We start from the raw sequence: 24,114 nt of genomic DNA, 5'->3' as shown, positions 1-24,114 counted from the left end.
ATCTCTCACTCAAGAAAATAATTCAGGCTTACTCCTTCTTTAACCTATTCCAGTCTATGTTATAATTATTATAACACAGTGAAACATTTCACCCAGGTCACCAATGACTTCCAAAAAACTTTTTAGTCTCCATTTTGCTTCACTATTCTGTCGTATTGGGCATGATTGACTGTCTTCTTGAACTTCTTGAAATGTTCCCTTATCTTTGTTTTCATGACATTATTCCCCTTCTGTTTTTCTTCTTTTTTTAGTTTTCTTTGCTGACTTCTTTTCTAGTTATTAAATTGCTGGAGTTCCTTAAGACTTGTCCTAGGCTCTTTTCATTTCCAATCAAACACTTTAAGGCAAGTTTCAGACAGTATCTATAGATGATTCCAAAACCTATAGTTGACCCTACTTCTAAGATGTATACTAATTATATTCAGCCACCTCCCATATTTTTGTACTTTATCTGTCATTTGTTTATTCAGATATATTTATTTGTGACAGGCATTGTGCTGGTGCAGTGTCTTACATATATCTAATGAAATATGATTAAAACAGAATTCATGATTGATATCTCCTGCCAAAAACAAGCAAGAGAGTAAACAAACAAAAATAGCCAAAACAAGGCCCTCTTTTCCGTCATTGTTTTGATTCAACTACTGAAATCCATCCAGTTCATCTAACTTAAAACCTTGGGATCAGTCTCAACTCTTCTTTATCTGAGTACTTCCCTTTTCCTCATCCAATCCAATCCAGTTCAATCCATTCCAATCAATGTGGTCTAATCTACTGCATTTTTACTAAAGTGTGGTTATTCTGCCTTCTAAGTCTCTGTCCAGTGCTTCCATTCTCTACCCCTCTTTCCCCTTTCACTGTTAATACCCTAGACCAAGCTACTGTCACTTGACTGCTGCAGTAACTTCAAATTGGTCTTAACTGTCTTCACTTTTGACTGCCATTTGGCGACTTGCCATATGACTGCAGTCATGATTTTTTAAGTGTTCCATAATTCCTCTGTCTCAGTTTTCTTATCTGTAAAATTGGGTAAGAATAGCCTTTCCATCATAGGGTTGTAAGGATAAAGTGAATTATTATATATAAAATACTTAGAACAGTGCCAGGCACTAAGTCCTCAGTAAATTGTTAATAATACCTTGTAGTGTTACATTAAGCCAAGTAAAAGGTATGATTAAGAAAGAAAGATGGTTTATTAATAATAGATTTGAATGGAATCATTATCTTGTTTACACTTAATTGTGTTATATATGTTCACACTAAAAACCTGCAGCTCTTTTAATACGTGACCTTATTATGTGTAATTTTTTTCATAATTAAAAGGCTAAGAAGCACCAGGCCTTCCTAGTAGAGACATGTGAAAATAATGTGAAAGAATTGGAATCGATCTTGGACAGCTTTACTGTGTCGGGCCAGTGGACATCAGGTTAGTTGAAGGTATAAAATGACAGATGCATCTGTCAATGTTCCAAAGTCACTACATTTTGGGAATTCTGCAGATGCCTCTTATAGTCCCTCATCTCAACATGTTTTGATTTGATGACATGATAAGAGCAGTTCTCACAGCAGTCAGTTGGCCTAGCTGGCTGAGAAAGGGTGACGGAATGTGGACCTGCTGTTGTCCTCCCAGAACTTGATTTACAAGTGTTGGGGTCTGTGTGATTGGACAGACAAGGGCTCACTTGCTGTGTTCTGAATCCAACTGAGAAAAAAGTCCTTACAGTATACCTGCAAGGGGAACAGATGTTTCTATCAAACTGAGCCAAATTCTGAGGCAACCTTCAGCAACTTAAAGGTCATGCATTTAAAAGGTTATGTAGGACACAGGCTGTAGCATAGTGCATGTTCTATACTTTCCAAGCTGGTTTCTAAGCTGGTTTTCATTTCATACTATCATATACATATACTGTCCAGATAAGAATGCTTAGGTAAAATATTTTAGTTGTAGTTTTAGCCCACTTCATATGATAAAGAACTATAGAATTATATATTAATTAGGTAGACATATTTTGAGAACTAGCAAAAGCAATGGTTGGCTAATGAATTCTGTTCACTATTTCCACTTTCTTAGTGTTTTGTGTATATGTTATTATGTGTGTTATAGTAGCTTTGACATAAATACTTTTACTTTTCTACCTCAGTTTTCTTTTGTCATTTGTTCATTCAAATATATCTATTTGCGAACCGTTATTTGACAGGCATTGTGCTTGTGCAGAGTGTCTTATGTATCTCTAATGGAATATGATTAAAACAGAATTCATGATTGACGCCTCCTGCCAAAAACAAGCAAGCGAGTAAACAAACAAAAATAGCCAAAACAAGGCTCTCTCTCCCGGCATTGTTCTGATTCAACTACTGAAATCCATGTCAGCTTTGAATTATTTGGTGGTCTTCTAACACACAGTTCTGTTCTTCAAAAGACACATAAAATTAAATTTCTCACTCTTAAAAATTGAGCTGCAGGATTAAAAAAAAATTTTCTATTTAAAAGAATCTAACAGCAATTTGGCAAATAAGTTCTTTTGAGAGCTCTTAAGTTCAGGAAGTTTGTTGTCCTTGAAAACTTGGAAGGACCTCATCAAGGCTCATATTTTACCTTGTGGATCTGTAGATTTCTCAGTTGATAAGCTGTTAGAAATGTAGTGTGCTTTGCTATTGTCTATGTTTTAAGTCTCTGTGTTTTTAGCTTTTATGAAATTAATGTGTAACTATCTTTGTTTTTATTTAAACTTTCCCAAAAGCATTAGTGTTCATAATTTGTTATCATGGACAAATCAAAGGATATAAAAGTGTCACAAAAATACATACAGGTTTCCAGTTTCAATTATATTTGTTACAGCTTTGGAGGAGAAAATTTTCCTTTACACTGGTATGTTTTTATTATTGAGATATATCAGTGCTGTTTGATGGTATTAGGACCTTTACAAATTATTAAATATTGTCACAGTATATCATATTCCTCAATATTATTTTAAATATTTCTTCAGAGTTGAATTACAAAAGCTAAGAATAATGTGATCATGTCTCCTTTGAGTTTTCAAGTAAAATAGTTGGTAACAAAGCAACTTATAAGTTATTACTAAGCCTACAGAGTTTTCTATTAAAATTTTTTATTGTCTTATCTTTAGTAACCATCCTTTTTATCTTCCTAATTTTTTGTACAGATGCATACTTTGTATATTACAGGGAATGTGTTCCCAGAAAGGACTGCAATGAATTAGTGATTTTTGGATTGTGACAGTGGTGCCGTTTACATCTTGTGCTGGATTTTCTCTCTTTTACACCTTTCTCCCCTCACTGATCCATTCTCCTCTGCTCTCTGTTTTTCTGTGTGCCTTGGGAGGCTGACTTCTGTGGATCTGGGTTACTTTGCCTTCTGGCTTCTGATTGGGTTTGGACAGTAGGTGCACCCACAGGAGATTAAGGGGGTGAGAGAAGAAAGCAGTCAAGGTATTTATTTCCTCTGCTCCATTGCATTTTTGGCAGTGGCTTCATCTTTCAACAGCCACAGTGCCTGTCAGGAGGACCCTCTTTTCATGACTGTGGCTCTTGTTGGACTATGGTGACATTCTCTCCACTTGACCTTTTAAGCTGAGGCATAATATTCTGTTTCCACTCTTGCTTGCTCTTGGTACCTCATCATACCTTTTTGGGTTTGTTAACCTGTACACATTTCTATAGTCTCTTTGTTAAATTCTCTTGCTGATGACCTCTTATTTAATTTACATACTGATTGATTTACATATCTGCTTGGGACCTGGTTTCATTCCTACTCTTGGCTTGCATTAAAACGCTCTGTGTCTTTATAATGGACTCCCTTTCTGCTCAGATTGGGCTTTTGTTACATAAGCAAGGAAGTGAGTCACAAATTTTTTGGCTTCCCAGTGTGTATAAATGTTATGTATATACTATACTGTAGTCCATTAAGTTGTGGTAGGATTATTTCTAAAAAAATGCACATACCTTAATTAAAAAATACATTATTGGCAAAAAGTGCTAATAATCATCTGAGCCTTCAGCAAGTCATAATCTTTTTGCTGGTGGAGAGACTTGGCTTGATGTTGATGGCTACTGACTGATTAGGGTGGTGGTGGCTGAAGGTTGGGGTAACTGTGGCAATTTCTTTTTGTTACCTAAAAAATGAGTACATAGTAATTTTACATGTTTATATACAGATTTATGGGATGCATGTAATATTTTGATATGTTCATAAAATATGTGTAATCATCAAATCAGGGTATTTAAGATAGCACTCACCTTGAACATTTATCATTTCTTTCTATTGGGAACATTTCAAATCTTCTGGCTATTTTGAAATATAAAATACATTGTTGTTAACTGTAGTCACCCTACTGTGCTATTGAACTCTAGAACTTATTCATTCTATCTAACCGTATGTTTATACCCATTAATCTACCTCTCTTCAATACCACCGCCCACACCGCCAGTAGTAATCACCATTCTACTCTCTAACTCTGTGAGATCCACTTTTTTAGCTCTCACATGTGAGTAAGAACATAGGATATTTGTCTTTCAGTGCCTGGCTTATTTAATTTAACATAATGACCTCCAGTTTTATTTATGTTGCTACAAGTGACAGGATTTTATTCTTTTTTATGAGTAGATAGTATTCTATCATGTGTGTGTATGTGCATGTATATGCATATATATACACACACATCACATACTCTTTCTTTTTTTTTTTTAGAGACTGTATATTGCTGTGTTGCTCAGGATAGCCTTGAACTCCTGGGCTCAAACAGTCCTCCTGCCTCAGCCTCCCAAGTAGCTAGGACTTTAGGAAGGGTAGCATCTGGTTTATACCATATTTTCTTTATCCATTTGTCCAGTATTGGATACTTAGGTTGATTCTGTATCTTGGTTATTGTGAATAGTACTCTAATACATATGACGATGCAGGTATCCCTTTCATATACTGATTTTCTTTGCTTTGGATAAGTATCAGTAGTGGGATTGCTGAATCATATAGTAGCTTTATTTTTAGTTTTCTTTTAGTTTTTTTTTTTTTTTTTTAAGGAGATAGAGTCTTGGGATGTTGCCCAGGCTAGTCTGAACTCTTGGTCTCAAGCAATCTTCCCACTTCATCCTCCTGAGTAGCTGGGACTACAGATGCATGCCACCATGCCTGGCTTATTTTTAGTTTTTTTGAGAAATCTCCACAGTATTTTTCATAATAGCTGTACAAATTTACATTCCATCAACAGTGTGTAAGAGTTCTCTTTTCTCTATATCCTCTCCATCATTTGTTGTTTTTTTCTTTTGTCTTTTTGCTACTGGCCATTCTAACTGTGGTGAGATGATATCACATTGTGCTTTTGATTTGCATTTCCCCGATTTGTGGTGTTGAGCATTTAAAAATATACTTATTGGCCATTTGTATGTCTTCTTTTGAGAAATGTCTACTTATGTCCTTTGACTACTTTTTATTGGGATCACTTGGGTGTTTTTTTTGCTGTTGAGTTGTTTGAGTTCCTTGTATATTCTGCATGTTAGTCCCTGTTTGATGAATAGTTTGTAAATATTTTCTCCCATTCTACAGGTTTTCTCTTCACTCTGTTGATTGTTTCCTTTGTTGGGCAGAAGCTATATAGTTTAATATAGTCCCTTGGTTTATATTTGTTTTTGTTACCTGTGCTTTTGCGGTTTTAGCCATAAAATCTTTGCCTAGATCAGTGTCCTGAAGGATTTCCTATATGTTTTTTTCTATTAGTTTTATAGTTTCAAGTCTTATGTTTGAGTCTTTAATCCATCTTTAGTTGATTTTTTAATACAGCAAGAGATAGGGGTCTACTTTCATTCTTCTACATATGAATATAATTTCTTAAGATGACAGTGATGAAGTTTGCTGCATCTGTTGACTCTTCCTTTCCTGAAAGATTTCTCTGTACCATGCCATGCCTTTTGATGCCGTTTATGTAATATCCTAAATCCTTTGTTGTCATTTTGTAATGAACTCCTCAAAGTCATCCACGAGGATTGGAATCAACTTCTTCTAAATTCCTGTTAATGTTGACATTTTGACCTACTCCCATGAATCACAGATGTTTCTAATGGCACCTGAAATGGTGAATTCTTTTCAGAAGTTTTCAGTATAATCTGCCCAAATCCATCAGAGGAATCACTATCTATGGAAGCTATAGCCTTATGAAATGTATTGCTTAAATAATAAGACTTGAAAGTAAAAATTACTTCTTGATCCATGGACTACAGAATGGATGTTGTGTTAGCAGGCATGAAAACAACATTAATCTCCTTATACATTTCAGAGCTCTTGGGTGACCAAGTACATTCTCAGTGAACAATAATATTTTGAAAGGAATCTTTTTTGAGTAGTAGGTCTCAACAGTGGGCTTAAAATATTCAGTTAAACATTCTATAAAGAGATGAGCTGTCTGTCATCCATATGAGCTGTTTCAACTTGTCATCCAAGTTGAAGCCAATGCTCATTTACCATTTGAAAATCTCATGGCCCTTAAGAATTATGCTGTATCTATTCTACCTGTGCCCTAGTAGCTGGTAATATAGCTGGTGAGTTTAAGTTCAAGCCAATGCTCATTTACTATTCAAATAATCCTAGGACCCTTAAGAATTATGCTATATCTACTCTGCCTGTGCTCTAGAAATGCTTTATAAATGCATAGGCAGAGTGATATAGCATAATTCTTAATGGCTCTAGGATTTTTTTGAATAGCAAATAAGCACTGGCTTCAACTTAAACTCACCAGCTACATTGGCTCCTAACAAGAGTCCAGCCTGTCCTTTGAAGCCTTAAAACCAGGCAGTGACTTCTCCTCTCTAGCTATGAAAGTCTGAGGTGACATTTTCCAACAAAAGGCTGTTTTGTCTACACTGAAAACCTGTTGTTTAGTGTAGCTACCTGCATTGGTGATTTTAGCTAGATCTTGTGGATAACTTGCTGCAGCTTCTGCATCAACACTTACTGTTTGACATTACACTTTTATGTTATGCAGAAGTCATCTTTCCTTGAACTTCATAAACCAATCTCTCCTAGCTTTCACCTTTTCTTCTGCAGTTTCCTCACCTCTCTCAGCCTTCATCAAATTAGAGAGTTAGGGCCTTGCTTTTAAGTAGACTTTGGCTTAAGGGAATGTTGTGGCTAGTTTGATCTGGGCAGACCATTACAACATTCTCCATGGCAGTAATAAGGCTGATTGTCTTTCTTGTCATTCACATGTTCACTTGAGTAGCACAAATGTGAACTAGAAACCTTCTAGAAAGGTGAATCTTTGTTTATACCCATTAATATACTTCTCTTCATTACCATCCCATCACCAGCCTGTAGTAACCATCATTCTTCTCTCTACCTCTATGACATCAATTTTTTTTTTTTTTTAGCTTTCACATATGAATGAGAACATGCAGTATTTGTCTTTCTGTGCCTGGCTTATTTCATTTAACATAATGTTCTCCAGTTTCATCCATGTTGTCGCAAATGACAGGATTCTTTTTTTATGGGTGAATAACATTTCAGTGTGTCTTAAAAATATATACCACTTAAAAAATCAATTTATCCATTGATGGACACTTAGGTGAATTCTGTATTTTGGCTCTTGTGACTAGGACTGCAAATAACATGGGATTGAAGATATCTCTTTGAGATACTGACTTCATTGCTTTTGGATACATACTCAGCAACGGGATTGCTGGATCATATGCTAGTTCTATTTTTAGTTTTTTGAGAAAACTTCATACTAGAGCATATGACATTTATCAGTTAAATTTACCATCTTCTATGGGCATAGTTTGTGGTGTCCCAAAACAATTACAATAATAACATCAAAGATCACTGATCATCAATCACCATAATATATATAATAGTAATGAAAAAGTTGGAAATACTGCAAGAATTACCAAAATATGACATGGAGCCACAAAGCAAGCACATGGTGTTGGGAAAAATGGTACCAATAGACTTGCTCAAGGCAGGTTGCCACAAACCTGCAATTTGTAAAAATTGTAATACCTGTGAAGTTGAGTAGAATGAAGTGCAATAAAACAAGGTATGCAAGGTATGCTAGAATAGCTTCGAGGGAAACGTCTACTTTAAATAGTGACATTTGTGTATGTGTGTGTTAGTAGCACATTCTTAGAATTTGTAACAAAATTAATTCAATAGCCAAGTGCTAGGTGTGCACATATGGTCCCAGATACTCCTGAGGCTGAGGAAGAAGGATTACTTGAGCCTAGGAGTTCAAGTCCAGACTGGGCAACGTAGCGAGATCCCATCATTAACAAATGAGTAAATAAATAATTAATTCTGTTATCTTGGGAAGAGTTTTCCAGAAATCTTCTCTTTTGTAGCTATGGCAAGAAGGCAATGGTACTTTACCTCCTTTTGTTGTCTTGACATATCTTTCAGTTTAATACATACTCTGTATCTAACCTCTATTTCAGGACAAGTAATCCATGGTAGAAATTTATAGGGATAGTAGCAAAATTGTTTTTGGGCTTGCTTTTCAAAATGAAATGAATGAAAACTATTTTCTTGAATTAATCTTAGTTTAGAGCTGGCAGTAATTCTCAGGTTTGAATTCCCTGTTTCCTTCAGATTTTGTAGTTTTCTACATTAAGAAACTTTCTGATGCAAGTGTCCTACCAGCTTATATTCAGGTAGCAGATAAGCCAAATTTCAGTGAGTCCAAGACATTCCAGAAGTTATTTACTGAGGGGATTTAACTTGATCTCCTCACCTGTGATCAGTGTAACAGTTTACACCTTGTTTCCTAATGCCTCTAACCTTGGCCTTCTTGTGACTCTGCTTCCACCTTTGTTCCCCTTCAGTCTGTTTTCTCAACAGCTACCAGAAGGGCCATTTATGAGCTTAAGTTACAAATTTTCAGATATAGAGTAAGTCCTGGAGATCTAATGTACAACATGGTGACTATAGTTAAAAATACTAAATTAATGCTGTTTACTTAAAAATTGCTAGAATAGATCTTAAGTATCCTTACAATACACACAGAAAACTAAGTGTGGTGATGGATGTGTTAATTAACTTGGTTGTGGTAATTATTTCACAGTATATGTGGATATCAAATCATCATGTTTTGCACCTTGAATGTATATAATCTTTTGTGGTAATTATACTTCTGTAAAGCTGGATGGAAACAACAACAAAAAACCTAAATTACAGTGTGTCATTCCTTTGCTCTAAACCTTGTAGGATCCTGTGCTTTACTTAGAAGCCATATAGGTATCAATGGCTTGCTTGTTTTTCATTGCCTCACCTCTCACTACTATCCCCTCCTTCCCTGTGTTTGGGACACTCTAGTCTTCTGCTGTTTCTTGAATACGCCAAGCATACTCTTGCCTTAGATGCCTTTGTATTGACCATTCCTTCTACCTGGAAAGCTTTTTAGCTAGTGCATCTGCATAGCTGTCTTTCTTATCGTCCTTAGGCCCATGCTCAGATCTCACCTTCTCCATGAAGCTTGCTCATTGCCCATTCCTGTGTTATTTGGGCTCACTACATCTCCCCCTTGCATGCTCTACTTTTTTCTTCCATAGCACCTATTGCAGTTAAACATTTCTATCATACTATATGGAACATTTATTATTATATTTCAGTTCCATGAGGATGAGAATCTTTGTCTCCTTTAATCATTAGTGTATTTTAAGTAGCTAGAATAATACTTGGCACAAAACAGCCACTCTAAAAGCACTTGTTGAATATGAATAAAAATATGAATGAATTAATATCAGGTTGAAGGTCTATTTTACATTTTAAGTTTTGAGCTTATAAAGGTGATGATGGAATCTTTTTCTAAATTATAGCAGCTCTTTGGGTAGCTTCCATAAGGAGTCATCAGGAAGATTGAACTCCAGTGGAACAGATATATAATCTTTCGTGGATCATACAAATGTCACTTTGATTGCCTCTACCATTAGGGACATTTATTTCCTATTTATGCTTTCTACTGCCAACTAAAATTGAAGCACTACAGTTGCTCCTATCTCATTTCTTTTCAGGTAGAAATTCTTACAGTAGGATGTGTGTGGGGAAATCCTTTTCTACTTTGAACCCATGTAGTAGTTTGTGTTGTCTTGTCTGCTTTCTTTCTTTCTTTCTTTCTTTCTTTCTTTCTTTCTTTCTTTCTTTCTTTCTTTCTTTCTTTCTTTCTTTCTTTTTCTTTCTTTCTTCTTTCTTTTTAGGCAGGGTCTTACTCTGTTGGTCGGGCTGGAGTGCAGTGGTATAGTCATGGCTCACTGCAGTCGTAACCTTCTGGGCTCAAGTGATCTTCCCACCTCAGCTCCCAAGTAGCTGGGACTACAGCACATGCCACCATGCTTGGCTAAATTTTGTATTTTTTTGTGGAGATGAGGTTTCACCATGTTGCTCAGGCTGGTCTCAAACTCCTGAGTTTAAGCTATCCTCCCACCCCAGCCTCCCGAAGTGCTGGGATTACAGGTGTAAGCCATTGTGCCCAGTCCCACGTAGTATTTTCGCTGTGAGTATTTCTTCTAATACAGTTTCATCTATGCCTGAAGGTGTCAACAAACATTAAGAATGTAACTTTTTCTTCTAGGATTCATGAAAGAAAGTCTTTCTTGTGGCTCAGTCTTGAATTTTTATTTTAGGGTGGTTGACTTTCATGTTCACTGAGACTCCAACCTTCTTCAGCTTTCCTTGAGGAAATCATTTGTAACACCCTAAATGTGTTCTTTTCCTTTCTACCTGGAGAGGCTGAAGGATCCCAGGAAATAAAAGCAGTAGGATTTGATTCCTTTAGGCACGTATGTGTCACCTGGGAATTGGGCAGTCTCAGGGAGTACTCTTAGGAAACTCAAGGCAACAAATTGGACTTTTCCTCCCCTCTCTCCTCCTTTACTTCTTTCATAAAGGAATATTGCCTACACCTAGTGTCCTCTTGATAATTTTTAATTGTTCTTGTGAACCTTATAGCTGGTATCTTTTTAACTAGAGTCTCATGGGTGGCAGAGAAGCTGAGGATGGCTATAGGAGCACCACACAGGTTTCCTTTGTTGTTATTTGCAGATTTCTTCTCTCTTGCTTCCCTTATCTCCTAATTCACTGAGGTTTACAAACCAAACTTGCCCCACTTCATTATACTCATAGTTTCAGTTTATGAAATCCAACGGAGTAGCTTTACTGAGGATTCAACATTTTATAATGACATCATTAATATATGCCAACGTACAGTTTTTGACTTTTCTTAATGCAAAGAATGCTTGTAAATGTCAGAATATTTTGTTTCAGTCATATCTACTTTGGTTACAATTTGATAATAATAGAAACTCATTTTTATTTTGTTTCATCTATTCAGATTATATTAAAGACAGCTGATAGCTGGAATAAAGTGAGACTATGCCATTTAACATTGTGCTAATTGCTACTCATTTCCAACCATCTTTTGTAGTCTTCTTCTTCTCCTCTTCTCTTTGGATTTTCTGCCATTTTTTCATTTATCCACTTTTGCTCTTCTTTACTTTACAGTTACATCTCAACTTCATAGGCTTTCCTAGATTAAAAACATACTATTATTCTCCCTCTCTTTCCTACTTTTTCTGGAGATGTGAATTTTAAATGACCAAACTAAAACAATTTATTGTGTTTCATCTTGTTAGCCTTATTCCCTTTAAGTTTTAAATTGTTTGTAGCAAGTATAGTATTATATGAAGAAAATATTCTGGTAGTTTAAAAATACTGATTATTATTAGTGTGTTTTGAGATGGAGTCTTGCTCTGTTGCCCAGGCTGAAGTACAGTAGGGTGATCTTGGCTCACTGCAACCTCCATCTCCTGGATTTAAGCAATTCTCCAGCCTCCACCTCCCAAGTAACTGGGATTACAGGCGTCAGACTACACCAGGCTAATTTTTGTATTTTTAGTAGAGACGGGGTTTCGCCACATCAGGCAGGCTGGTCTTGAACTCCTGACCTCAGGTGATTCACCCATCTCCGCCTCCCAAAGTGCTGGGATTACAGGCGTGAGCCACTGCACCCTAAAGATACTGATTATTAAGCATTGCTTCATGCCTACGTTGTTATTTATGATTTGTAAAACTATCAAGTTTAAAGTGTCAGCTGCCTGGTAGCCTCCTATAAAATAGCTCCAAACTTTCATACAAATGAATGCACAGAAAAGTTGAAAATACACAATAATACTGGAAATTAAATAAACATTCACCTTCCCTTGGGAAGAGTATATGTGATACATAGTCAATAGAACTGGAATGAAAGTGCAATCAGCTTCCTTTTGACCTATTCTATGATGGTAGATAGACATTTTGTTCTCTTACCACAGTATCCTCCCTCTTTCAAATATTTCAATTTTATAATTGAAATAGTTCCCAATTTCAACTATAAAATTGGGAAGCTATCTTTCTACTGTATAGTTGCTGCTTTCTGAGGCAATCAGAGTATTTCCCCCATCTTTCTTTCAACTCCCATACCATCTCCTTGTAACTCCCAGAATACAGCCAGCCAGAAATGACCCAGGGATTGGAGGTAAAGTTCTAAGAAGTCTCCTCTGTATTGTCTCTAGGGATCAAGACAAAAAGAACATTGGTAGCAGTTCATACTAGAGATAAAATTTTCCCTATAATCTGTCTAATTGTATGTGCCAGAAGTCCAGGGAATAGGTTGGGAGATGATACTACTAAAGTTCAGGGATTGCTGCTTGCTGAAAAATGTAGGAACTGTGTACATTCGTGTAGCTTCAGATACTGATGTTAGAGGGAGTTTGATCAGTATGTAATTGATTCAGAGTAGAACTTGGGAGAATTTATATATATAGTCTTTTTTCAAACTTTCTAAATATGGTTAGGGTTTTACTCTTTTTTTTAATTTGAAAATTAAGAAAAAGAAAACTAAATAGAACTTGTGAAAAACTAAGCACCACAAAACAAGGGGAAAGGAGCAATACCTGATAGATTTAGGACAGACTGGTAAAATGATTCACCATGGAAATCAGAATAAAATTTAGAAGCTATTTGGGATCCACACTAGGCTACAAAAAGAAATGACCTTTAACAAATGGGATTAATAAGGAAAGAATAGGCTGAAATAGAGAAAGGTTAATTCTCCCCCTACTCCAAGAAAGCCCAAATGAGATTAACAGGTAAAAGAATGACGTAAAGAAGGAGTCTAAGGAAACTAAAATTAGGGTGGTGGATTAAAAATTTGTGACTAACTATGACAGAATTGACGTTGTAGAAAGTCTACAGTCTACAATTAACATTATAGATTGGTGATTTGGAACACAAAATGCAGAAAAAAGAACACAGCTAAAATGCAGAGAAAAAAACAAATAATTAAAACATAAATCAAGTAAAGAAAAACAAAGGGAAAAAATGATAATATGGAGTACTAATGAAAAGATTGTACATCTTTCTAAGGCAAAAACTAGAGTAAATGAAACAAATGTAGTAATTTAAGACATAATTCAAAAACACTTATTTGAGATAAAAATGACTGTAGCATGCCAGATGAGATCACTGCTTTACAGGGAAAAATAATCAAATAACACCTGCATTTAAATATATTTTTGAAATTTTTAAAACTATAAGAATAAAGAAAAAAAGTGTTACCTATAGAGCAGAAATATGTATAATGTGTTTTTTTTCCCTCCCAAGAGAAACCTCAATAAAGTTTTCTTTAGAAAATATAAGATCCTCCTATGATCTTCAAATTCATCCAGTAATTAATTGCATCTTTTTAAATTTTTTTATAAAAAATTCAAATGTATAAAAAAGGAGGCAGAATAGTATAAGGAAATCTCTTGCCCACACCACTCAGATCAACATTTATCAACTTAAGAACCAATCTTATTTCACCTGTTTCCCCTCTGCTGTATTATATTGAAGCATATCCCAGCTATTGTTTAATTTCATTCATAAATGTTTGACTCTCTAAAAAATGAGGTCTCTTTTAAAATATAAATACATGAACATTATCATATGTAAAAGTTAAACATTTCTTAGTATTATAAATTTCAACTTTTCTTGTATATCTCATATAATATCAGTTTGTTTAAATTAGTATGCAAAGAATGTCTAGACATTACGATTGGCTGACATTAAAAAATCTGTAGTTTCTTCTCCTCTTCTGTCTCTCTCTCTTTTTTTTTTTTTTTTTTGAGATGGAGTCTAACTGTCATCCAGGCTGTAGTACAGTGGTACAATCTTGGTTCACTGCAACCTCCGCCTCCCAGGTTCAAGCGATTCTCTTGCCTCAGCCTCCTGAGAACCTGAGACTACAGGCAGGTGCCAACATGTACAGCTAATTTTTGTATTTTTAGTAGAGACTAGGTTTTGCCATGTTGACCAGACTGGTCTTGAACTCCTGATCTCAAGTGATCTACCTGTCTTGGCCTCCCAAAGTGCTGAGATTACAGGCGTGAGCCACCACACCTGGCTTTCTGTCTCTTTTTGTTTGCCGTTTTTCTTTTAAATTTATTAGTTAAAAAACTGTTTCATTTGTTCTATGGGTTTCACAGGCTGCATTTTTCTGATTGCATCTCCATTGCGTAGTTTAACATGTTTCTTTGTTTTGTAGATTTCCTCTACATTGGTAATGGAATCTGTAGTAATGGAAATGCTCTATATCTGTTGTGTCTAATGTAATAGACTCTGGCCACATGTGGCTATTAAGTGCTTGAAATATGACTATTATGACTAAGGAATTGAAAATTTAACTTAACTAATTTAAATATGAATATGAATAATCATTGTTAAATAAATTTTACTGTCCACAGATTAGACAGTACAGAATTGGAGGCTTGATTAAAGCTTGGCCTCTGATTTTCTTTAAAACTGTATATTTTAAAAAATTCACTTTAAATTCTTCATCTTGTATACTTTTTGGGGGTTCTATAAGTCTTTGACATATCAATTTTAATTTTTAGTTTTTATTTCTCAATTCATATCTCATTTAACACTATCATACTTGTTATGATAGGTTTAATTACATTTTGCCTTTACTAGGCTTGTTCTTATTGTTTCTTTCTAGGAGAAATTATAGTTTTTTTTTTCCATTTTAGTCATAGAATGTTAGGAATTTTAAATATAGGAAGTAACTCTGAAGATCAAGTATGCATTATAAGATAGGAACATGTAAAGCTAGAGTTTGATTAGGCAGTCAGAACCACTATAGTATTACTGAATAAGGAATTTATTGTAAGAATTAGACCTTATGCAATTGTGAGAGGAGCTGGGAAAGTGAGGTCAGATAAACCCATTGTAAGTCAAGGAACATATTGAATGTGTGTTGCTTTTGCACTGCTGTAAAGTTGAGAAATCTTAAGTTGAATGATTGTAATTTGAGGCTGCCTGTATTCTGTACTTAGTCCTTCTTTTTCTATCTGGTCACATGATCGTAACTGGTATTTCTAACTTCCTTTACTACCCATACCCTATTGCTTTGCTGTCAGCAAGCATCCCATCTGGATATGGGTCCATCCCTGGTGAGGGGATCCACACCTGTATTCTAGGAGGGTCTGTGCTATTATCCAGGAGAGCAGATGGTGTGATTCTAGCCTGAGTTTGAAGTCCTGAGAACTAGGAGAGCTGATGATGTAAGTTCTGGTTGGAGTCTGAGCCTAAAAGCAAGAGAAGATTGATATTGCAGCTCAAAGACAGCAAGGCAGAGAGGAAGCATTCTTTCTTACTCAGGCTTTTATTCTATTCAGACCTTCAACAGATTGGATGAAGCCCACTCAAGTTAGGGAGGGCAATATGCCAATTCAGATGTTAATATCCCTCACAGACATACCCAGAAATAATGTTTAACCACATATTTGGACACCCATTGACCCAGTCAGGTTGCTACAAAATTCACCATCACATCCCCTTTTCTTTTTCCTCCTTGTTCCTAGTAACCTCTTTTCTACTTACTTTTCTATGAATTTGACCACTTTAGATACCTTATGTTAAGTGGAATTATACAATATTTGTGTTTTTGTGATGAGAAACATAGCAAGACCAGTGAGTCCTATGGAAACAATTTCATTTCCACACTTCATTTGTTATGAAATGCATTCTCTGATCAGAAGCAATGCCATTTGGATTACATGATGGTGAATTAAAGTATTTTGTATATACATGGTGGTTTTGTCAGAAACATTATGGTGAGAGAAGGAAAATCTGTATTCAGAGTAAGGTCTGTCTTAGTAAGAATAAAGCATTGCCCATTCCATGGTGGAAATTACTCAGTGTAATCAACCTGGCACCAAGTTGCTATCTGATTCTGCCCAGAGAATGGTGGTGTCATATCATGCTCTCAGTGTTTGTCTTTGCTGTTGGTGAATTTGGCACTGAATAGGAGTTGTAACCCTATCAGCCTTGGTGAATGGAAGTTCATACTGTGGAGCCTATTACCTTTGTCTTTGCTGCTATGACTTTTGTTCAATTTTGTAAAGACAAAGATGGCTAGGAAAAGACATTGGTTGATATCCATAGAGTACTTCATCTTGCCCTCCTGATTATTAAGATCCTTGTCTACTGAAGTTGATCTGGGCACAGTGCCCATTTGAAGAAGTCTGTCCACATATTCTTCCCCAGACAACCTTGTTACCAATTTTCTATTCACATTCTTTCCAGGTCCCTAACCATTCAGCCAGACAGTTAGACACCACACATGAATTGATGTATATCTGTACCTTTGGTCATCTCTCATTCTCAGAAGAATGATAGTTACATCCACTACTTGAAGTTCTGCTCACTTGGAGGATTCTTTTTATCACTGTTCTTCACAGCCACCCTTGAGTGGGACTGTAGTGCTGCTGCAGCTGCCTATTTTTGAATCATGTCAGCATATCATACAGCACCATCTATAAACCAAGCCTATTTTTTTTTCTATTTGTCAGCTGGTCATAGAGAACTCTCCATGCATCCAAAGGTGTAGGTTAAGAGAGAGGGAACAATGTAACAGGAATAGGGCCCATGGGAATCTGGACTACTTGCTGATACAACTTACTTGTGCTTTCAGGACTTATATGCCACTTTCACTTGATGATAGAGTGCTCTTGTGTATGCCAAAATTTATGGATTGGTAGATCACACAGTAACCATTTTAAGATGGGCAACCTCTAGTCACATGGTGAATTGTTGGCCATGTATTCAGTATCTGCTGAGGACCAGTAGCAAGTCCAAAGCCAATTTTCAAAAGGAGAATATTTATCTGTAGAGGATGACTTGTTTTGCTTCTAACTCCTAAAAGTTTACACTATGATTCACTTATAAGGACCTGTGAAATGCCATATACATCTTGAATTTGAATAGTTGCTACTTTCTATTCATCAGTGTTAAAACACGTGCGCTGAATGAAGAGACCCCCCCCCGCTGCTTCCAGCAGGCTTTGTGTGAGCAACATGGCTGTGTATTCACCTGGGTGTGGGTGGGCTGGGACTGAAAAGGGCATCAGTGGAGGGCGGTGGGATAGGATTTGGTTTTATAGGTTTGGGGTAAACAGTGGAAAGTTACAGAAGTAACTTTAGGGCGTTTTTTTTTGCAAGCTGGGAGGGGGTCGTAGGGTGTGGAGTCATGAGGTTGGCCAAACTGGGAGGGGGTTGTAGGGTGTGGAGTCAGGAGGTTGGCCAAGGTTGATTACAAACTCCAATGGCCTTGTCAACTGAGGCTGGAATAAGAAACAACAGAGAATGTCTTAAATTGTAGGCTCCACAGGGGTTGATCATTTCTTCCTCTTTTCATTATCTTTTAGTTACTTTAGATTTTCCAGGAATTCATCTGGAGTGTCCGTGCAGGTCACAGAGGTTAACATGGCATCCATGGCACCGTCACTCCTTACTATCAGGTCCATTCAGAATGATACCATCAATTTAGTAGAGAATGAAGTGAAGCATGTGATATCTTCTGTAATGGAGAGTTGATAAAGATTTCTACATACTAGATTGTGATACAGAGCCAGAGTTGATATAGCTCTGTGGTAGGGCAGCAACAAAGGTACATTGCTGATCCTGCCAGATAAAAAAAAAGCTGGTTTAGGTGGTCTTTACTAAAGGGGTAGAATGAATAGCTTCATTCCAATTGCCAGAAAATGTGTAAATATGCTTCAGAAACTGCATATTTAACTGCAGCAGCAGTTGGAGTAATACTGATTAGTTCACTGTCATTCTGTAAGATCCATCTGTATTCCGCAGCTGCCCCGTTAGGTGAGTTGAATGCTGATGTGGTAGGAATCACCATGCCTTTATCTTTCAATCCTTTAAAAGGCACTAATCTCTACAGTCTTTCCAGGAGTGTGGCATTACTTTTGATTTGTATTTTGATGGGTAAAAGTTCCAGTGATTTCCTCTTGGCTTTTTCCACTTGGTTTTCCTCTGTAATATTTTCTCACTCATAGGTCAGGTAACCAATGTGGACTTTGTGCCAATTGCTGCATTTGCCTTTTCTAACTATGTGTTCCAAATTGGGGGAATAACTGTGGGGTAAGTTCAGGTACCTACTGGACCCACTCGAGAGAGACCTCAGCTAAAACTCAGTTAACTGCTTGACCTCTGTAAGCTCCTGCCCTGACTATTGAAACCACAATAGCACATTTTAGGTCTCTCTGAATTAATGTCAGTTCAGATCCAGTGTCCAGTTATCCCTGATAAGTGTAGTTAATTCCTCTCCCCCAGTACACAGTTACCCTGTTAGATGGTTACCTTCTTTGAGGATGGTAAGGAGAAAGATTTACAGTATAATTTTTTTGGCAGTATGTCAGGATTGCTAACAGAGACCCATCCCCTTTATTTAAAGGTCCCTAGGTCTGTGAATTAGCTCAAGTCTGAGAAGCATTTAAGGACTAATTCTTCCTTTTTTGTTTACTTTAGTCCTACTTCTAGTAATCAGACCTAGGACTTTTCTACTTAGACAAATCAAGTAAGACTTAACAATGCTGCTCATTTATTTTGGTTCTAGGAACACCATGATCAGTTAGCCAATGCCATTGATCTCGGTAGGTCAAACCATTTTGTTTATTGCTTTGACTCCACTACCCAATGTGTTAAACATATCCACTTTGTCTCTGGGAGTTAATTGCTACTATTTGGTCTCTGTTACCCAAGATCCAATCACTCCTGCTGAATTCAGGGAACCCATTTTGATGGTACCAGTGTTTGCTGTTATTCTTTGTCTTCTAGCCACTTGGAGCTTATCAAACTACACAGAGTTCATCAAGGAGGCCGGGACTTTCATTACTAATATGTTTCTCAAGCCTTGGTAAAGGAAGTGTTTTCTGAATTCTCCCAAAAAAACATAGTTAGAGAGTGAGAAGGACTTACATAGTAAATACTTTCCATATATTAGAAAAGTTATGAACTGTTTTCCCTAAACACTCCAGAATGGCACTAATGTTTGCAAGATAATGAATTTATTTGGCCAGGCATGGTGGCTCATGCCTATAATCCCAGTACTTTGGGAGGCCAAGGTGGGTGGATCACAAGGTCAGAAGATTGAGACCATCTTGGCTAACACGGTGAAACCCTGTCTGTACTAAAAATACAAAACATTAGCTGGGTCCACGTGGTGGCACACACCTGTAGTCCCAGCTACTCGGGAGGCTGAGGCTTGCTTGAACCCAGGAGGTAGAGGTTGCAGTGAGCCAAGATCACACTACTGCACTCCAGCCCGGGCGACAGAGTGAGACTTGTCTCAAAAACAAAACAAAACAAAAAACACAAAAAACCCAAAAAGATGTTTATTTATGAACTCAGTGATTACGACAATCTTGTTGTAGTCTGAGTTTGAAAAAAGTCTTACTGTCAATAAAATGTTTGTATTTAGTGCTTTTAAAATGAAAATGAAGTTTTCTTAGTTATCAATACATTATATATTAAGTATTTGGGTTTTATCAGGTAAACACAAAACTCATTTGAACATTATTCTCTGTTTTCTACTAAAAGATAAAAAATCAACACCAAACAACAGAGTTCATTTTGAAACATGAATGTGACTACTCATATGCTATATTGATAGCTGTATAAAAAAGCTCTGTCTTTTGTCTGTATTCTCCCTCCATTATTTCTTATTAATTCTCCCTTCATGGGATCTTGTAGAAAACTGAAGTAGGTAACAAGATGGTTAAGAAGGTGGAGAAAATAGACTCCATTCATGAAAAGTTACTGTTTTTTCTGTAGAACTATAGATGACTGAGATAATGATGCCAGCTTGAAAAGCAATGATTTATATGAGTTATGAAAAATTATTTAGATTTTGAGATTGTCAAAAAGGAAATGTGTAAATAGAGGACTTGGAAACTTTTTCTACTCCACCTCCTCCTGTGGGCTACTAATCCAAGAAAAGATTTGCTAAAGTACAGCCAGAGCTGAAACCTACTTACAAGTAAGAGGGAGAGATCGAAACAAGGAGTGGTGATGTAAAAGTATAGTCTGGCACCTACATATAGAGATAAACTAGTATAGGCAGAGGGAGGGGGAACCTCAGAAGATTTTGAGTTGATGTTATGCAAGTATAAAGTATTCCTGACATATTCTGTTCTTCATTTGGAATTTGACTTTTGAAAAACTAATTATGATCACTGTTCAAATCTTTTTCACTATTCTTTTATTTGTGAGTTTTTAAACCTTTCTTTGATAGGATAGCTTTTATAGTTCGTTGTTTTTAGGGCCATACTGCAGTGATTAGAATATTATTAGACAAAATCAAATTAGCCAATAAGGTCCTTGGTTTAGGGTGACCCTTTATTTTTATTTGTAAGCATTTTGTCATTAAGGGATCAGTAAGTATTTCTTTTTATAATAAATTTGGGTGGGACATTGTCTTAGTTCCTCCTGTGCTGCTGTGACAGAATACCTGAGACTGGGTAATTAATAAAGCAAGGAGATTTATTTCTTACTGTTCTGGAGGCTGGGAAATCTAAAGTTGGGGGGGCCATATCTGGTGGGGGCCCTCATGCTACATCATCCCATGGTAGAAGATGAAAGGGTAAGAGAGAGCAAGAGTTGGGGAGAGCTCACTTTTATAGCAAAACTACTCTTAAGATAATAAACCCATTCCTGTGATGACATTAATTCATTCGTGAGGGTAGACTCCTCACGACCCAGTAACCTCTTAAAGATTCTACTTCTCAACACTGCAGAGGGGATTAAGTTTCCAACACATGAACTTTGAAGGACGTGTTCAACGCATATCAGCTGGAGACTGAGCAAGATGGCTGAATAGAAACCTCCAGTGATCTTCACCCCCACAGGAACACGAAATTTAACAGCTATCTAGGCAAAAAACCACCTTCATAAGAACCAAAAATCAGATGAGCAGTCACAGTACCTGTTTTAAACTTCCTATCACTGAAAGAGGCATGGAAGAGGGTTGAAAGAGAGTCTTGAATTGCTGACACCACCCCTCTTCCATGCCCTAGCAGCAGCTGTGTGGTGGGGATAATCTGTGCGTTTAGGGGAGGGAAAGCACAGTGATTGTGGGACTTTTCATTGAAGCTCAGTACTGCCCTGTCACAGTGGAAAGCAATACTGAGAATAAGCCAGTGCTCGTAGAGGGAGCATTTAGACTAGCCCTAGCCAGAGGGAAATTGTCTATCCAAGCAATTTGAGCTCTGGCAAGCCTTGCCACTGTGGGCTAAAGTGCTCTTGGGTCCTAAATAAGCTTGAAAGACAATCTTGGCCACAATGACTGCAACTCCTAGGCAAATCCTAGTGCTGTGCTGGGCTTGGAGCCAGTGGACTTAGAGGGCATGTGACCTAGTGAGACACCAGCAGGGGCAGCAAAGGGAATGCTTGCAGTACCCCACCTCCAACTTCAGGCAGCACAGCTCATAGTTCTGAAATATACCCCTTCTTTCTACTTGAGAGGTGAGGGGAGAGTAAAGAGAACTTTTTCTTGCAACTTGGATATCAGCTCGGTCACAGAAGGATAGAGCACAAGCAAGAGTCCTGAGACACTCATTCCAGGCCTTAGCTCCCAGATGACATTTCCAGACACCCTGGCCAGAAGGGAACCCACTGCCTTGAAGTGAAGAACCCAGTCCTGGCAGGATTTATCACCTATTGACTAAAGAGCCCCTGGGGCCTGAATTAATCAGCAGCAATACCCATGTAGTATACACTGTGGACCTTTGGTGAGACTCTGAGATCTGCTGGTTTGAAGTGTGACCTAGCACATTCACAGCTATAGTGGCTATAGCAAGAGATTCTTTCTGCTTGAGAACAGCAGACAGAGGAATAAATGGGACTTTGTCGTGCAGCTTAGTTAACAGCTTGGCCACAGAGTGGTAGAGCACTAAGTGGGTTCTTGGGGTCCCTGATTCCAGGCCTTGGCTCTTCGATGGCATTTCTGGACCTGCCCTTGGCCAAAGGGGAGTCTGCTGCCCTGAAGGTTGATTCCCAAACCTGGCAGCATTCACCACAAGCTGACTGACGAGCTCTTAGACCTTAAGTGAGCATCAGCAGTAGTCTGGAAGTCCTCCTGGTGGGCTTGTGACAATGGTGGCCAGGGGAAAGACTCCTCTGCTTATGGAAAGGGGAGGGCAGAGTGGAAAGGACTTTGTCTTGTGCCAGTTTAGCCTCAGTAGAATAGAGTATCAGGAAGATTCCTAAGGTTTCCAACTCCAGGCCCTGGCTTCTGGACAGCACCTCTGGATCCTTCTAGGACCTGGGGGAACGTGCCATCTTGAAAAGGAGGACACAAGCCTGGCTGGCTTTACCACCTGCTGATTGTATAGCCCTAGGGCCTTGAGCAAACATAGGCAGTCCCTAAGTAATGGTTATAGCAGGTCTTGGGTGATACTCAGTGCTGTGCTGACTTCAGGCTTTACCTAGTGCAGTCTTAATGGTGGTGGCCACAGGGGTGCTTGTGTCACTTCTCCCCCAGTTTTAGCCCAGCACAGAGAGACTCTGTTTGTTTGGGAGAAAGTAAGAGAAGAGAACAAGAGTCTCTACGTAGTAATCCAGAGAATTCTTCTGGATTTTATCAAGACCACAAAGGGGGTGCCTCTATGAGTTTGCAAGAGCCACAGTGTTACTGGGCTTGGGTGCCCCCTAATGCGGAAATGGCTGCAGTGGCCAAAAACTTAGATTACAACACCTAAAGCCCTTTGAATACCTGGAAAGCCTTTTCAAGAAGGACAGGAACTAATAAGTCCAGACTGCGAAGGCTACAATAAATAGCTAACTCTTCGATGCCCAGACACTGACGAACATCCAAAAGCATCAGAACCATCCCAGAAAACATGACTTCAACAAACAAACTAAATAAGGGACCAGAGACCAACCCTGGAGATAAAGAAATGTATGACCTTTCAGATAAGAATTCAAAGTAACTGTTTTGAGGAAACTCAAAGAAATTCAATATAACACAGAGAAGTAATTCAAAATTCTATCAGATAAATTTAACAAAGAGATTGAAATAATTAAAAAGAATCAAGCAGAAATTCTGGAGTTGAAAAATGCAGTTGACATAATGAAGAATGTGTCAGAGTCTCTTAATAGTAGATTTGATTAAGCAAAAGAAAGAATTAGTGAGCTTGAAGATAGATATTTGAAAATACATAGAGGAGATAAAAGAAAACAGAATAAAGAAAGAATGAGGCACCCTTACAGGATTTAGGAAATAGTCTCAAAACGGCAAATTTAAGAGTTATTGGCCTTTAAGAGGAGGTAGAGAGAGAGATAGGGATAGAAAGTTTGTTCAAATGGATAATAACAGAACTTTCCAAAGCTAGAGAAATATATCAATATTCAAGTACAAGAAGATTATAGAACACCAAGCAGATTTAACCCAGAGAAGACTACCTCAAGGCATTTACTAATCTAGCCATAGCAGACATAAAACTTACTTTGTACTTCAACTAATGTTTATTATATAAACATTTTCAGGAAAGAAAACTTTATTTTATGTAGAATATAAGAATGTGCATAGGTCAGTAAGGAGAGGGCATTTTGTCCCATTACTGTTCAGCACTCATATTAAGATGATTTTATTCTTCTGAATTTCTAAGAGGAAGTTTTCTCCCTTATTGTAAAAATGCAGATTTCCCGAGTGTCCTTGAATGATTTATTCATAGTCTACTTGTGTAGTAGCAAAAGAAAAGAATTATACATTACTTTTTTTTATCTTGTGCAAGAGAGGAATTTTAAAAA

At 37.3% G+C, this 24,114-nt stretch overlaps 1 protein-coding gene across 13 annotated transcripts in view; it reads left to right on the top strand.

The window, feature by feature from the left end:
- CCDC171 (coiled-coil domain containing 171) overlaps positions 1-24,114 on the top strand; it is a 408,737-nt gene that overhangs the window by 97,838 nt on the left and 286,785 nt on the right. For all 13 annotated transcript variants that reach the window (XR_010344271.1, XR_001107639.2, XM_064381348.1 and 10 more), the window contains one exon: positions 1,324-1,426. Coding sequence is in view for 11 of the 13 variants with exons in the window: in XM_064381348.1 (XP_064237418.1) it covers positions 1,324-1,426 (103 nt within the window). In the remaining 2 variants the exon portion in view is untranslated. The remainder of the gene's footprint in view (positions 1-1,323; positions 1,427-24,114) is intronic.

This window comes from Aotus nancymaae, unplaced genomic scaffold (genome assembly GCF_030222135.1).
Source record: "Aotus nancymaae isolate 86718 unplaced genomic scaffold, 86718_ANA_hifiasm-v0.15.2.pri h1tg000003l, whole genome shotgun sequence".
Taxonomy (NCBI): domain Eukaryota; kingdom Metazoa; phylum Chordata; class Mammalia; order Primates; family Aotidae; genus Aotus; species Aotus nancymaae.
Note: the sequence above shows the minus strand (reverse complement) of the source record. Positions and strands in the feature narration are given on the sequence as shown.